The sequence below is a fragment of the Delphinus delphis genome, chromosome 3 (assembly GCF_949987515.2).
Source record: "Delphinus delphis chromosome 3, mDelDel1.2, whole genome shotgun sequence".
NCBI lineage: Eukaryota > Metazoa > Chordata > Mammalia > Artiodactyla > Delphinidae > Delphinus > Delphinus delphis.
The window spans coordinates 144,435,878-144,451,992 of record NC_082685.1 but is presented as its reverse complement, the minus strand read 5'-3'; the positions used below and the strand labels follow the sequence as shown (position 1 = coordinate 144,451,992).

Here is a 16,115-nt window from a genome sequence, read left to right as displayed (position 1 = left end):
TTTTTAAAAAATTTAATATATTAAATGGTTCTAAATGTGTTCTAAAGCACCAGTCACCTGTTCATTATATAAAATGCAGTGTATTGATAGGAAGGAACCTTAGAGATGATTACTCCAACTCTGATATTATAGATGATGAAACACAAAGCTTGGCAATCGTAGATAGTTATAATTTTGATACTTATGAAGTGCCTTCTCTTTGAATAAGGTCTTTTTGATGTCTGACAAATTTACTGATGTCAGAAAAGGAAGAATGTTGACTTTTCCTTAAAAAACAGATATAGTGTTTTCATCAAGAATTGTAATATTTTCCCAAGAACTACTTTATATAAGAAATTGAGTTAAGCTTCTACATCTATGACAGATTCTTTAACTCATGATGACCCAATCATTTAATGCCATTTCCAAACAAAAATTTCTCCGTTTGAAGTTCTGGGTTTCCAGATTCTCAGTGAACTTTTTGCTACAAAGTCCTGACATAACTGCAAGATCCCGCAGAGCAGGTGGGTGTTCAGTTCACCCGTGCAAGTCTTCTGTGTGATAGCGTACAAGCACGGCCGGCTGTCAAGAGAGAAAGGCTGTAAAGAAAATTCTTTTTTTTTTTCACTTGGTCAAGATTTTATTTCAAGGCCTGAAAACACCAACTAATCGAAAATGGCCCTACTGCAATTTCTTATAATATATAAATAATATAAAACTTAAAAAAATGTAGACACTATTAACTAACTCCTAAACCACACACTATAGGCTTTTCAAAAGCAATAGTTATTTAACAAAATGTAAGGTGACAATATCAAAGAATTTTCACACTTAATGAGGACACAATCTGTCACAAGCTACTCACACAAACACAAATCTTTTTTACACTTTCCATGTTTGTTTTTAACTTTGTTTCATAGAACCACTGATAATTGAGGCTTCTTTCAAGTATAGGATTTCTAACATTAAATTACATTTTTGAAGTATTTCTATAAAGAAGAAATGAAAAAGACACATACTACATTGTTTACCATAAATTCATACACCAAAAACTCAAACAATCCAACTGAATTTATTCCTGCTTCCCCCTTCTCCAACATTAGCTTTAGATGTTCTTCTAAATATTATATAAACAGTTTTGTTAAAATCAGTTCTCTCATTTATGCACATTAGGGAAAAATGGTTTTATAATGAGTTATCTTTAAAATTCTAGATAACACTCTTTAGCCTTAAATTACATTGTGTACACACAACTACAACAGTTTGCATTTGCTCAGGAGCATATAATCACATTAAAAACAAATAACTTTGTAGTTCATAGTTTAGTTGGCTCTTAAATAGTTTCCCTGGGGGGGGAAACAAGTATTTTGTGTTGTTTAAGAAACTGATATAGATAAATGAAATGCTAGGTGTTCGTTTAAACTTTGAGGAAACCTACAAATGAACTTTGGGGCGCTTTTTCTAAAATGCAAGAGATATGCGCTTAATCACTGTTCATATAGTGAAGGGATGGGATGGCAGATACAGACGCAGATGAAACTCTACATTTTGTAAATGTAGAGTTGGATATTCTAAATGGAAGAACTGACACTGACAATTGTTTACAGGAAACGAAGGTGAAGAAAAATGTTGAAGAATATCTACCCTTAGAAAGAGAGAAGTGTTTTACAAGACAAAAATGAGAACTAGAGATTCCAAAAACACTCATTTTACTGTTTTAAAAGAAAAACAAAAAAATAATAGGGAGAGAGTCTAGACCAATTAGAACTGAGGCAGCTGTAACAAAAATGGAACACAGTACAGTGATTTGAGCCCTTAAAGGAAATGACTGACTAAAATGAAATTTCTCAAGTCTTCATGTCTATAATAATAAATAAATGTGCAAAATATCAAAAATACAAAGTCTGGATTTTTTCCCTTAAGTTTGTAGTAAACGGTCTAGCCTCTGCTTAATATAGTTACTTCTATAAGCCTTCTGACTAGCAGAGCATGCTGTACGGGCACATGCATGCTAGAACTTTACCGTGAGAGTTGCAGTTCTCATCTCAAGCTAGTGACTTGCCTGTTACCCATATTTATATATATTTCATTCCCATTGTAAAACACGTAAGGCCTTTCTAGTGGTACATTTTAATCAACATATTACATAAAAAAGCATCTTGATTTTTAAAATGAACCTTTTTAGTCCTGTAACATGGTGGGTTTAGTTGAACAGCTGGAACATAATATGGTAACTACATTGGACTGTTTAATTCACAGCTGTAGGAAAATGTTTGATTTTTAAAATATAACCAAGATGAGACTGTAGAGTTATGAGCAGTAAAATATTAGAAAACAGTGAATGAATAAATAAGATGCTTTTCCATCAGTGGCCATTCATTGTTTTGCTTTTAGGAACCTGGAAGAAATTGTCTTCTTTGAGTTTCAAATGTTCCGGTAAATCTAGTCGTTTCTTAGCTTCCTCAGTATCACCTTGAATTGCTGAAATAAGTGACTCTAAAGAATCAGTTCTTTTCTGATCTGAGGTAGCAAGAATTTCCCCATAGAATTCCTCTTTGAAAGTATGCATGATATGAGCTTCCATGGACTTTTTTGTATTCTTGTAGTATGGGTTCCATCCTATGCTCACCACCATCTTATGGATGTCTACACTTCCATCACTGGCCCAACCATGATATACGCCAGTGGATGCATCAGCCGGAAGATTATCTACTACTTGTTCAGGAAAGTTAGCTGTAGGAATGCCCAGGTGCTTGGGGCTGCGACCGAACCGCACCACCTGGCCGCGGCAGAAGTACGGCAGGTGCCTCATGACGCCGTCCGTTCGGGTTGCGGGCTGCGGTCCAGTCCGCGCGTCAGGCAGAGCCGCCATCGAGGCGGTGCCCGGACCCCCGGACCAGCCGGGGGACACGGGCAGGAGCTCCGCGGGCCGGGTGGGCGGGCGAGCGCACGGGCGTACAACGGGCCGAGCGGCGCGGACGACACGCCTCGGCGAGACCCTTACGCCGCTGGCCAAACAGAAGGTGCCGGGCGACTCAGAGGCTGCGTCTGGAGGAAAATTCTTATTAAATTATCTTTTATATAAAAATCAGAGAATCCTAAATTTTTCTCCTCCTGAGGAATTTGGAAATCTGGCCTTAAGAAATGCTTTTGCCTTCCTTTGGAAACTTTGAAATTCTTTCCTGCCTTCCTTTTACTCTAGCTCTTCTCTAGATCTTAGGCTGTTTTCTTGTCCCGAGGATCCCCTTGTCTTTTTGTTTGAAGGCCCTGCCTATTAACTCTCCTGTCACCTGGAGGCAGTACTGCACGGTGGCGAGGAGCATGGGCCTCTGGTGCAGGACACGTGGTTTTGAATTCTAGCTCTGCTGCTCATTGGCTTTATGACTGTGGACAATGTTATGTAATATTGCTGAGCTTCAGTTTCCTGTTATATCAAATGAGGGTAATAACCAGCTTTACAGAGTGAGGGGCAGTTGTATGTGTGTGAAGCTCCTAGATTGTTTACATAAACATTAGAAGAGTTTTATTCTGGTCCATGTTGGTAAATTCCCAGATCCCAAATGTGTAGTTAGCCTGTGGACGAGATGATGTCCACTGCTGTCTTATTTAGTGAGGTCTGTTTCGTGTGAAAGTGCAGCTACGTTTCTGGGAGAGTCACGGACATTCCCTGGCTCATTAAATTCCCCTCTTCGTATTGGCTAGTACCGTATACTGCCTGTAACGTACTGGGAGTTGCAGTCATAGTTTTAATCAGCACTTCTGTGAAAGATTATTAAGTCTTTGCCTGTTGATATTTTTCTTCAGATTTTTTGGTTGTGGGTTGACCATGTTAAAATGTACAATAATTATATTTTGACTGTTTCAGAGTAAGGAATCCTTTTGAATTCTTATTTATTCAGCCTTCACTGATGTCGCTAATTTTTTTGGTTTAGGTATGATAATCATAGAGAGGCTCTGCTTAAAGGTGGGCTTGCTGGAGAGTATCAAGATGACAGCTTAGATTTGCTTCACTATTTCACTGTGACCTGTTACTCTGGTTATGGAGATGATGAAAAGGTAAGAAATGAACTCACTGATAATTTCTTATCAAGTACTTAAGTAAGACTCTCAAATGCAAAGAGAATTCCTAAAATTATTCTACAATAGAAGGTGAAGGAATGTTCATTTTGGAAACTGAAAAACAGAGCTTTCATATTTAAACTGTCAGCATATAAAGACCTTCAGTTGAAAACTAAATGTACTTTCAGTGACCGAGCTTGGAACTGTAATTCTGTAACATTAAAGTTTTTCATGTTGCATTTTAAAATCTTACTCTATAATTAAACTACAAGAGTGTTAAGAATTTGTGTTTCTGTTACTGTTTTTTAGGGCTTTTATACAGTGTATCGTAATGTTTTTGAAATGATTGCCAAGGAAGAACTAGAATCTTCTTTAGAAGAGGATGTTGAGGATTTCCCAACTTTTGGAGACTCCCAGAGTGACTATGATACGGTAGAAGAAAAATTCATTGCCATTTTGTAATTAGCATTTGTCAGTGTATCTTTTCCCTATTTTTTTATTTTAAGAAGAAGGGTTCTAGTTCTCAGTCTTTTACTGTGACTCTCTTCCTCTCTTTCTTTTCCTGATCGCCTCCCGTCTTTTCACTATTTAGTGATCTTGGTCCCATTCCATTAATTTCCTCATCAAATTCATTCTGAAGAGTTATTTTGTAAAGCCTTCAAAGGACTGTCTTCTCTGTTGATTAATAGTAAAGTTGTATATACGAAGAAAGGAGGTTAGATGTTTTGCATCAGCAATATTTGCTGCCTTACTGAAAAAGAAATCCAAATAAAAATCTAGCATTTTACCTGTTTTCTTTGTCACTAGGTAGTCCATCCGTTCTACGCTTATTGGCAGAGTTTCTGCACTCAGAAGAACTTTGCTTGGAAAGAAGAATATGATACACGACAGGCTTCAAACCACTGGGAGAAACGAGCCATGGAAAAAGAGAACAAAAAGATTCGAGACAAAGCAAGGAAAGAGAAGAACGAGCTTGTCCGTCAGCTGGTAGCTTTCATCCGTAAAAGAGATAGAAGAGTGCAGGCTCATCGAAAACTTGTGGAAGAACAGAACGCAGAGAAGGCGAGGAAAGCTGAAGCAATGCGGCGGCAGCAGAAGCTAAAGCAGGCCAAGTATGTGGTGCTCGCTGGACCCTGTCTATGAGTAGGTGCTGGTCCCAGCAAGCATCAGTGGATACCTGGCGTGGTGCTTTCATGGGGGGTTTAATCCTCATTCTGCCTACATCCCTTTCTTTTACATTCTGGCATTGGACGATGTCTTTTCATCTGCTGTGAAAAAAGTTTTCTTTTGAGTTGGATGTTTTCCTTCAGAGGCCCTTTATACTTGAGATTCTTTTCAGACTCTTGTAACGTTTAATAATAACTGACGTTAATCGAATTCTCATTCTGTACAAGGCCATGTTGTAAGTGCTTTTCTTGCAACAATTCTGTGAAGTAAGTTCGGGTTTTTATCCTTTCTTTTGAAGAAATGAGGCCCAAGATCACATAGCTAATAAATTGCAGAGGTGGGAACTGGACCCTAGAAGTCAGTCCAGTGCGCTGCTTTTAAGTACCACACAGTACTCTGTCCGTATACGCTTAGATATTTAGTTCATCTCAGTGCCTTTAAAGTTTTGTTGTTTTGAGTCACTGTAAAGGCGTTGTGTCCAGAGCATTATAGCATTCTTAAAAAACTATTCACTTCTTGAAAGTTCTACCCACCTCATCTTTTGAAAAATTAGCACTTTACATGACACTTACGGTTTAAAACCACCTGAAGACTTTTTTTTTTAAATAAATTTTATTTATTTATTTATTTTTGGCTGCGTTGGGTCTTGTCGCTGTGCGTGGGCTTTCTCTAGTTGCAGCGAGCGGGGGCTACTCTTCATTGCAGTGTGTGGGCTTCTCATTGCGGTGGCTTCTCTTGTTGCAGAGCACGGGCTCTAGGCCCATGGGCTCCAGTAGTTGTGGCTCATGGGCTCTAGAGCGCAGGGTCCGTAATTGTGGCGCACGGGCTTAGTTGCTCCGTGGCATGTGGGATCTTCCCGGACCAGGGCTTGAACCTGTGTCCCCTGCGTTGGCAGGCGGATTCTTAACCACTGCGCCACCAGGGAAGTCCCCACCTGAAGACTTCTATTAAGTTGCGAAGAGTTATATGTTTCAAAACCCATTATCTAGTGGAGCAATTAAAATCAACCACATAACGGATAACAGATTTAAGTGACTTTGCCTGTTTCAGCCAAGCACAGGTTTTAAGTTTGTAGGCGCTGACAATTTGGGAGGAAGAAGCTCTCCAGGGGATGGGTTTTAAGCCCCCAAAATAAATAAAACCAATGCAGAGACTGTGCTGTGTGTGTCTAGACTGGCAGAGCAGTACAAAGAGCAGAGCTGGATGACGGTGGCCGATTTGGAGAAGGAGCTCAGGGAGATGGAGGCGCAGTATGAAAAGGAGTTTGGAGATGGATCAGGTGAAGATGAAGCGGAAGAACGGGAACTCCAAGACGGACAGGATGGTAACTTCCTCCATTCACTAAGAAACTGTAGGAAATAAATGTTTTTGTGTTCAGGGGTTGTGCACTCAGGATGCTCACAGATGTCCATAAAGGGCTCAGGTGTGAGACAACAACGAATGGGAGGGCAGATGAAAATCTGGAGAACACCTGGGTTCCGGCCGATTGTTGCCAGTTTCATGTTTGTTTGGTTTGTTTGTTTTTAAAGTGAGGCTGGAAAACTGGATTTTTATGTGCCATCTCCCAGTTTTTAAATATGGCAGGTAATTGAAATGAAAAATAATTTGGCATGGCCAAGTGAAGGTAGACTATGGAAGTAGTATAATTGCAGTAATTTCATTAACGAACTCTTTTCTGACCATGTTTTGAACCATTTGGCTGCATAAATATATTGAGAAATGGGCATATTGTCAGGTGTAACTGGTTATTTTTAAAAAATGCAGTTAAGCAGTAGGTCAAGTTTTAATAGTAACTCTTTCCAGAAGAGCTGATACTGTGCACGAGTCTATCTGGCATATATAAATTGTCTCATTTCTGACTTGTAGAGGGGCTTCTCTTCGTGTCCTGAAATGTGTCTTTTCTCTTCCTCTATCATTAGAGCACAGGCATGTGACTACCTTACAAGGAGAGGATTGGGCATTGTTGAGAATAGTGATTGCTATACCTGACTTTCTCCACTGTCTCTGGCTGTTCCATGAGAAATAAAAGTAACTGATCTAAACATGGTTTACTTAATTTTACCTTACTTACAAATGTTGGTTTTCAGACTAATAGCTCAAATGATAAAATGACAGACTTTTATTTATTCCACGTGATCAGGAAATTAAATGTTTTCTTAACGAATTGCAAGTAGTATGTGTGAAAGTGCCTTGATAGTTATGAAGCACTGTGTAAATGTGAGGTGGCATAATTATGTAGAGTTTTACAGTTTATAAGGTGCTTTCACATATAAGGTCTTGCTTGATCCTCACGCTATGTCCCTTATATGTAGGTTTTGCTCATATAGTTATCTCTTTGTTACTGAGAAGCTCTGGCATATGTCTGAGAACATATGAGAGCATTCTTAGATCCAGATTTTGACTTCAAATCCAGCATTCTTTATTAACTATTTGAATAATCAAACTATTTGAAAGTGTACACATAATTAGAAAGTATCTTATACGAAACATTGGAGGTATTTTGATCATTTATGATTTCAGTGAGAATGTCCTTCAGAATCATATTACCATTACTTATTATTAAAAAAAATGTAGAATATAGAAGAGATACCTTGGGTTCTTTATCGATCCCATAGTAAATCCAAAATGGCAATCAGTTTACTTGTTTATTTCTTATAAAGATAGAATATGGGATTGTGCAAAGACTTTCAACTGAGCTTAGATTTTGTGGTCTATATTGATAATAATTATTCCGTTGTAATAAAGCTTCAAGTTTATAAAAGTCTGTAAAGATAATGTTAAACTTTACGTGTAATACGCTATTTTATGACCTGTCTTTCTAATAATGACGGAATGTCATAAACTAAGCTTATTTAAGCATTAAGAGTAGATTACAATTATACATGTGTTCACACCAAATCTTGCTCAAGAGATAAACTAAAACACCTTTGTTGAAAAAACTGCTTTGTTATAGAACTATGAAAATGACATTTGATTTTCTGAACTTAGCCCATACCTAGGACTCTGAGAATTTTTTGAATTTTCTTCTAAGTAGGCTTATGAAAAGAACTTGAAAGGTAAAGTGATCTGTTTGGAAGCCTTCCCGTATAATTCAGTGCTGCTTTTAAAAGGCCAACTCAAATCTCGGTAACATTGTTTTTTCTTGGTGAGGAAGCAACAAATTTTAGTTTCTGATATGTGTGCAACTCTAGATACTTACTGAAGAGATGTTACTTGTTAACATGTTTTAGATTTATGTTCTAATCAAACAGGACTCTTAACTGTAGGCTTCCCTCTCATAGGTAAAGATGGTGATGAGGCTGAGGATGCAGAACTTTATGATAGCCTTTACTGCCCAGCATGTGACAAATCTTTCAAGACGGAAAAGGCGTAAGTTTAATATCTTTGAACTCACCTCCTCTTTTGAGGTGAAGTGTAGCACTTTGAAAGTCCTAAAAAAAATGCTTGTAGCAGTTGGTCACTAGCCCTCACCTGTCATCTTGGGGGATATCTTCCCAGCAGGGGAGGAAGAAGGATTTGTACCAGCAGGTAAGCCTGTTGGACTGATTCTCATTCATGTGATGTTCCTGTGTAATAGCTGCTTTTTAAACGTGTACGCTATCTCCAGAAAGAAACGTTGCTTGCTTTGGTGAGGAAGGCAGAGTCACACAGGCAAGGGGGCTAAACTGAGGCCAGTCATCTTTCTCCACAGTTGGTGCAAACTCACTTCCAGCCGTCACGCTCCCGTGAGGACCGTTGCCACCAGCCCGAGAACTTCAGATGTGTCCTGCCTGTAGTATAGTTGCTGAAGTCGAAGAACTTTATCTTAGGGGAACAGTCACGAAGAGAGCAGTATTAGAAAGGATACTATCATAAGGCAGGCGGGGAGGGGCCGGCTAGAATCTGGGAAAAGATGAGAGTAGAATTAGCAAGGGGAAAGGAAGCAAAACACGTGCAGTAAAGAAGGAGGAGCCAAAGGATGGAAATGGAGCTCGGGAGTTCTGAGTGGTGTCACTGTGTAACCCCAGGGAAGAGCGATAGCGTAGCCGGAGGAGTGGCGCAAGGTGGGCAGAAACAAGCAAGGGAACAAAAGCAACGATGAAGGAGCCTTTAAAAGTAGTTTTTGTATTTGGAAAGGACGTCAAACTTACGGACAAGTTGCATGAATAGGCTGTAGAGCGCCCGGTTCACCTGTTGCTCACATTTTGCCCCATTTGCACGTGCTCGTTCTCTCTCCACACACACAGACAAGGTTCTTTCTGAATAATCTGAGAGTAAGTTACATACATAGTGCTCCTTTACCTTTGAACACTTCAGTATATATTTCTTAAGAATAAGGACATTCTTCTACATAATCACAGCCGTCAACTTCAGGAAATTTATAACGTTGATGTAGTACTTTTATTCCATTTACTGCCTATATTTCGCTTTTGTCAGTTGATCCTGTATTAATGTCCTATGTAGCATTTTCCCAACTTCAGTACAGGATCTCGTCTAGGATCATGTATTGCATTTATTTATTTAGTCTCATTTAATCTGGACCAGTTCCCGTTTCTGTGCCATTGACATTTTGGAAGAGAACTGACCTTTAAAATGTTTTTTAAAAACAGACTATTTCTCATTTGGGTGTGTCCATTTCCTCATGATTAGATTCAGGTTGTGCATTCCTAGCTGGAGTACTGTGTAAGCATGTGTTGCTCTCAGGGTTTCTATCTGGAAGGACAGAAGTCTGTCTGCCCCTCATTGGTGGTGATCATTTTGATCATCCAGTCAAGGTGTTGTCTTGTTTTTCCACTGTATAGTTAGTATTTTTTCCCTTGCAGCGTGTTTAATATGCGGGGAGACACTTTAAAGCCATGCAAATATCTTTCTCTTCATCAAAATTTCCTTCCTGGATTTAGCACCCACTGATGGTTTCAGCTTGTACCAGTCTTATCTATAATCATTTCAAAACGAGGCTTTTCCAGTGCCAGTGCTCCTACATCATAAGTCGTCATTTGACCTTCTGCTGTGCACAAGAACATTTACCTGTCTGTTGTCAGTATGAATTTCTTTTCAGTGCTTTAAAATTCATTGTTGCCCTTCTCATGCTCAAATTTCCCAGATGTGGTTAGTGAGAATTCCTTCAACGTGGCTCCTGTGTCCTTCTGACATGTCCCAGCCATATTTTTGAGCACTCACTTTCTGGCACAAGATGTTCCAATTTCTCTAAGGAACCTCGGTCTTAAGGAGAGAATTTTAGTGGGAATGAAAAGTAGGCAACCCCAACTAGAAAAATCCAGATCTGAACAGGATGAGATAAAGTGGTGACACAAGTTTTCTACTTTTTAGTTTATATAACTCTCATAGCTTAAGTGTTGTCAGTTCTGTTTTGTGAAGTGTTATTTAGTTGCCCATGGGGGCACTGAACTAGACATTGCTTACGGAATTTCACACAGAATGGTAGAGGTGTGTCTTAGTTTACATTTAGGGTAGTGGCAGTGAGAAGGGAGACCCCTCTGGAAAAAAGCAAAAGGAGGTAAACTACTCTTGTGAATTAATCCCGTTGCAGTCACTCATACCAGCTTGTTCTTTCAGCATGAGGAATCATGAAAAATCAAAGAAGCATCGGGAAATGGTTGCCTTGTTAAAACAACAGTTGGAGGAGGAGGAAGCAAATTTTTCAGGACCTCAAACTGATGAAAACAGTCTGGATGCCAATTCTGAGGAAGAAATGGAGGATGCACCAAAACAAAAGTACTTCTAAAAATGTCACTACACCTACTTAGCACACTAGAGATTGCATTAAGTGCTGTTTTATCTCAAAGAAGTTATTCTGTTATGCTAATATTTTCTGTGTTTCTTCTAGTTAAGAGAACTTTATAGTATTGAAATGGTTAAAGACATGATGTCAGATATAATTTTTATAGACTATATTATGACTATTAAAATCGGTTTTATAACTGGGTAATTGATATGCTAACTACTATCAATTGAACCACTGTTAACATTTTTCTAAAATGATAATGTGGATATTTTTATTTTAGTGCTTTATGATATTAAATATGTTTTAATATCTTATTTCTGTTTGTATCACTAGTATTTCAGTATTTTTTCTTTCCACTTAGTCAAGTATTTAACGTTTTGATTTATATTTGTTCTTAGGCTTTCTAAAAAACAGAAGAAAAAGAAACAGAAACCAGCACAGGTATGTTGAAAAAGTTTTATTAACATTTAATATCAGATGTAAAGTTGGAGTGCTCTTGGTTATTCAGCATAATCTGTATTAAGGAGAGGGACTGTCGCTCCCTAATTTCATGTTGATTGTAAAACAGATTAAAAGGAGTTGAAAATATTTTGGTTTTTCAGTGCTTTACCTCATATATATGTGGCCAATTTACCTAGTTATTGTTGTCTGTGTGTTTAAAAATTTGGCATGTGGAATTCCCATAATACAGATTAGCTGAGGGGACCATATTAAAAAAATATTTGGACACATGTGATGACAAGATTTTTAAATCAATATAACAGTTCAACTCAGAAATATATGAAAATCTGGGGATTGGGATTGATCATTGTAATAATGTACATGAAATTTCGGAAAGGGAACATTTGCTTACCCACTCCTGGGCATGTGTCTGGAGAAAACTCTAATTTGAAAAGATACATACACCCCAGTGTTCATAGAAGCACTGTTTACAATAGCCAAGACATGGAAGCAGCCTAATTGTCCATCAGCAGATGAGTGGATAAAGAAGGTGCAGTGTATATACACACAGTGAAATATTACTCAGCCATAAAAAAGGAGTGAAATAATGCCATTTGTGGCAACATGAATGGACTTAGAGATTATCATATTAAGTGAAGTAAGTCGGATAAAGACAAATATCATAAAATACCACCTATTTGTGGAATCGAAAAAAATGATACAAATGAACTTACTTACAAAACAGAAGTAGAGTCACAGACATAGAGAACAAACTTATGGTTACCAAAGGGGATAGTGGTGGTGGGGGTGAGGCAAATTAGGAGTTTGGGATTAACATGTACACAGTACTATATATAAAACAGATAGCCAACAGGGACCTACTGTATAGCATGGGGAACTATATTCAATATCTTGTAATAACGTATAATGGAAAAGAATCTGAAAAATAATATATATGTGTGTAACTGAATCACTTTACTGCACACCTGAAACTAATACAACATTGTAAATTAACTATACTTCATTAAAAAAAAAGTGGTTAAAAGAGCATTTGCTTAGAAACTTGTAATGATTGTGATTCTTGAAAAAAAAAGTTTTTTCAAGTTTAAATATTTCATACTGGGGGGTCCAAACTTAACCTCTTATCTTAAGAATTATTATTAAATAAAAGGGTATTGTGTTGTTATATGTATAACACAGTCTTGTGGATTTTTTGAATCTATAAAAACAAAATGAACTTGCCCATTTTACTAAGGGTATTTGGTAGTTCTACAGGGAATGGAATTGATTTCTGTGCTATTTTAATATAATCTAATTGTATTTGCTTATATTAAGTATTAAATGTTAAATGTAGCTCTTTTTAAAAATTGGAAATGTTTTTAAGAAAACTTAGGTAAGACACTAATAATTTTTCATAAATCTTTAGATTTTATCCAAATGTCTATAATATGTTTGATAATTTTGTCTTTCATATTCCAAAATGATACATGACACATGAGTTAATCACTATTAAAATTGTGACTTGGAACTTTTTGTCTCAGTTACAAAACCACATAGCAAATTATATGTTCCTTTTATAAAATGACTCATATCATCTTCCACCCAAAGACTCTGTAGTCATTTGTTTAGAACACTTTCTCTCTTGTGTGTCGGAACCACTGGAGTGAAGACAAAATGGAATGGAGAGGGACTTATACCTGATAGGTCCTAAAGATTGCAACAATAAGCACATGTATTTGTATTCTCTTACCAAGGAAAATGCTTCTGTTTACCAGCCCATTTTTTCCCTCCAAAGCTATATGTATTCCTTGATGATACCTCTTGTTTATGGTTTCTAATTATATCAGGGAGACAGCCCCAATTCAGATCAAGTTTTATGTAGCACTTTCCCTGGATATTTTCTAAGCTCTTTTTGAAGGGGAGGGTAGTGTGGAGACACGTACGGGTAGGTAAAAGAGCAGGAAGCAGCAGGTACTGAGACTCATGAAACTTCAGATGGGAGTTTTCTGTATTGTCAGAAAAATTTGCATAAGCCAGCAAGGATTGTAAACGAAAACCCCCAAAGCTGAAATTGAACGTAAACAAACAAAACCCCCTTGTTGACAGCAAGGAAGAATTAACGCAAAAAAGTTTAGAATGTGCTGCTCTGAACACCATCCTTGGGACATGCTCTAAAGACAGAATTAACTCTAAAAGAAGAAATCTTGAGCTTTACTTAGGGGACATTTTGGTGGTATTGGTGTGGTATTTCTGAAACTATCTTGTATTGTAGGATAGAGCAAATATACTAATGTTGTTGGGAACCATATTCTCTTGTGGGAGAAGGGAAATACAGGTATCAATTGAGGGAAAGAGAGAGGAAGAACACTAATGTTGGACTGGAATTGGGGGTATCAGTATGAGCTCGTGATATAAAACAATAAATAATACATGCATGAGCAGTATACACTGAGGGCCCAGAAGCAGTGATACCCAGTAGCAATGAGCATATGTAGTTCACACATCTTTGTCTCTAAATCCCCTTGCCCAGTAAAAGGAGTCGGGGTTTGGTCCTTGGAGAAATGGCTGATTCTAGGGCTGAAACAGGGAAAATACAAGGTGAGCCTGCATTGTCTATGCTAGAAATATAAGAGGTATTCAAAAATTGACGGGGATAAGTCAGAAGTACCCAGGAGTCAGCTTAAGGGCCTGCCGAATATGGGAAAATTTGAGTCATCAAAAAGAATAGTGGTCATAGATTTTTAGACATTTATTTTATTAAAAAAAAATCGTGTATCTATATTGAGCCTAAAAAAAGAGAGAGTTGGAGAAAGGAAGCAGATGGGAATGCTTCATTCCAAGAATATGAATTAACACAAATGCAAATGGCAGGACTAATAGAAGCAGAAAACATCACTGTTCTGTATCCACCAGTGTAATAAATGGTTCACATAAGAATCATCAGTAGATGCCAGATCCATTGGGTGAATAGTTATTAGGGAACAGGATATTGACACAATCTCAAAGTAACACTCTGCACATATTAAAAAAAGAAAAAGGTACTTAACAGTAGAAAAACCTGGCAATACCATCTTAATCAAATGATGAAACTTTAATCACTGAAAAATGGGAACTGACATTTTGCTTCCTGATATAATGTATTGAGGACACAGAATTATCTTTATGATATTCTTGCTAGAAATGTTTAACCTGAATCTAATCACGAGGAAGTAATTAAAGTCAAACTATGGGACATGCTACAAAGCAGCCATCAAATTGTCAATATCATGAAAGACCAAGAAAATGGAGGGGGGGTACTGTTCTGGAATAAAGGTGATTAAAGAGATCTGACAACTAAATGCAACATTGGTCCTGGATTATATCTACTATAATGCAGGGGTTACAAAAAAGGACATTACTGGAATGTGGATATGGATTGTGTAACAGATCACGTCAATGTTAAATTCTTGAGTGTGAAGAGGGAATTGTGGTTATGTAGGAGAGTGTTTCTGTTCTTAGGAGATGCGTGAGATCTACCTGCAGCTTGCTTTCATAGTTGGAGGGTGGGTGCAGAGAGAAGGAACATGGGAAGAAGAGAGGGAGAAAGCAGACATGGCAAAATGTTACCTGAGACAAAAACAAATCAGTTGTATTTAGTGAAGATGTGTTAGTCAGGTGTTTTTTCTTTTATCATGCCTGTTTGGTGTTGTTTTCTTTTTTTCCTGATTGTAAAATAGTTGCTCATTGCAGATCATTTGGAAAATATGGAAGAGTATAAATATCATCCCTAATTCTGTCTATAGATATTACTTAATGTTGAATTGAGTTGTGATCAGAGGTTATATATAATTTTCTCTCTACCGTCTTTGCTAATATGTTCTATTTTTTCACATAATTGAATCAATATCTTTGGAAACATGATTTTTAAGAGCTCTATAATTTTCCTTCATATATTCAACCATTCACTTATTGAATATTTGGATTGTTTCCAATTTTCCCTAATTTAATATTTCTGTAATGGGCATTCATGTTCTTAAGTTATTGTCTGCCTCTCCTTTTTTTTTTTTTTTTTTTTTCTTTTCTTTTCTTGCGGTACACGGGCCTCTCACTGTTGTGGCCTCTCCCATTGCGGAGCACAGGCTCCGGACGCGCAGGCTCAGCGGCCATGGCTCACAGGCCCAGCCGCTCCGCAGCATGTGGGATCCTCCCGGACTGGGGTACGAACCCGCGTCCCCTGCATCTGCAGGCGGACTCTCAACCACTGCGCCACCAGGGAAGCCCCTGCCTCTCCTTTTTATTTCCTGAAGATATCCTCCTACCAGAGTGTGCAGCACATTACCATTGTTTATTGTAACTATTTGGCAACATAACATAAAAAGCCAGTAGTAGGATATTATTTGTTTTGTAATGGCACACATGTTTTCTTACCTAGAATTATGATGATAATTTCAATGAAAATGGAACTGGAGAAGCAGTAAAGGTTGATCCAGAAGATAACAGCCTAAATCAAGGCAGTGCCAAAGGATTGGAAGATAGTCCCCAAGAAAATGTCGGTGTTACAGAGACTGTGGAACGGTGTGATGACCCCAAAAGTGAAGCTAAAAGGTAAGTAAGTCAGAGTTGCTTGTTGTTTTCTAATTACTTAATGCTGGTGGTGAGGATGGCTTTTCATCTATCAAATAAAACCCCCTTTCCCGTGATGGACGCCGTGAGTCAGATGTATCTGTGATTTACACCTACACACGTACGTTTACAGAGGACGGTG

The 16,115-nt window shown here is 37.9% G+C and overlaps 1 protein-coding gene and 1 pseudogene across 4 annotated transcripts in view; one reads left to right on the top strand and one right to left on the bottom strand.

Annotated features, from left to right (window-relative positions):
* Positions 1-16,115, top strand: part of DNAJC21 (DnaJ heat shock protein family (Hsp40) member C21) — a 36,149-nt gene that overhangs the window by 7,785 nt on the left and 12,249 nt on the right. For all 4 annotated transcript variants that reach the window (XR_009519023.1, XM_060009605.1, XM_060009604.1 and 1 more), the window contains exons 3-10: positions 3,912-4,035; positions 4,348-4,470; positions 4,846-5,150; positions 6,378-6,529; positions 8,487-8,574; positions 10,762-10,920; positions 11,329-11,371; positions 15,783-15,955. Coding sequence is in view for 3 of the 4 variants with exons in the window: in XM_060009605.1 (XP_059865588.1) it covers positions 3,912-4,035; positions 4,348-4,470; positions 4,846-5,150; positions 6,378-6,529; positions 8,487-8,574; positions 10,762-10,920; positions 11,329-11,371; positions 15,783-15,955 (1,167 nt within the window). In the remaining variant the exon portion in view is untranslated. The remainder of the gene's footprint in view (positions 1-3,911; positions 4,036-4,347; positions 4,471-4,845; positions 5,151-6,377; positions 6,530-8,486; positions 8,575-10,761; positions 10,921-11,328; positions 11,372-15,782; positions 15,956-16,115) is intronic.
* On the bottom strand, positions 42-2,907 carry LOC132421638 (riboflavin kinase pseudogene; annotated as a pseudogene).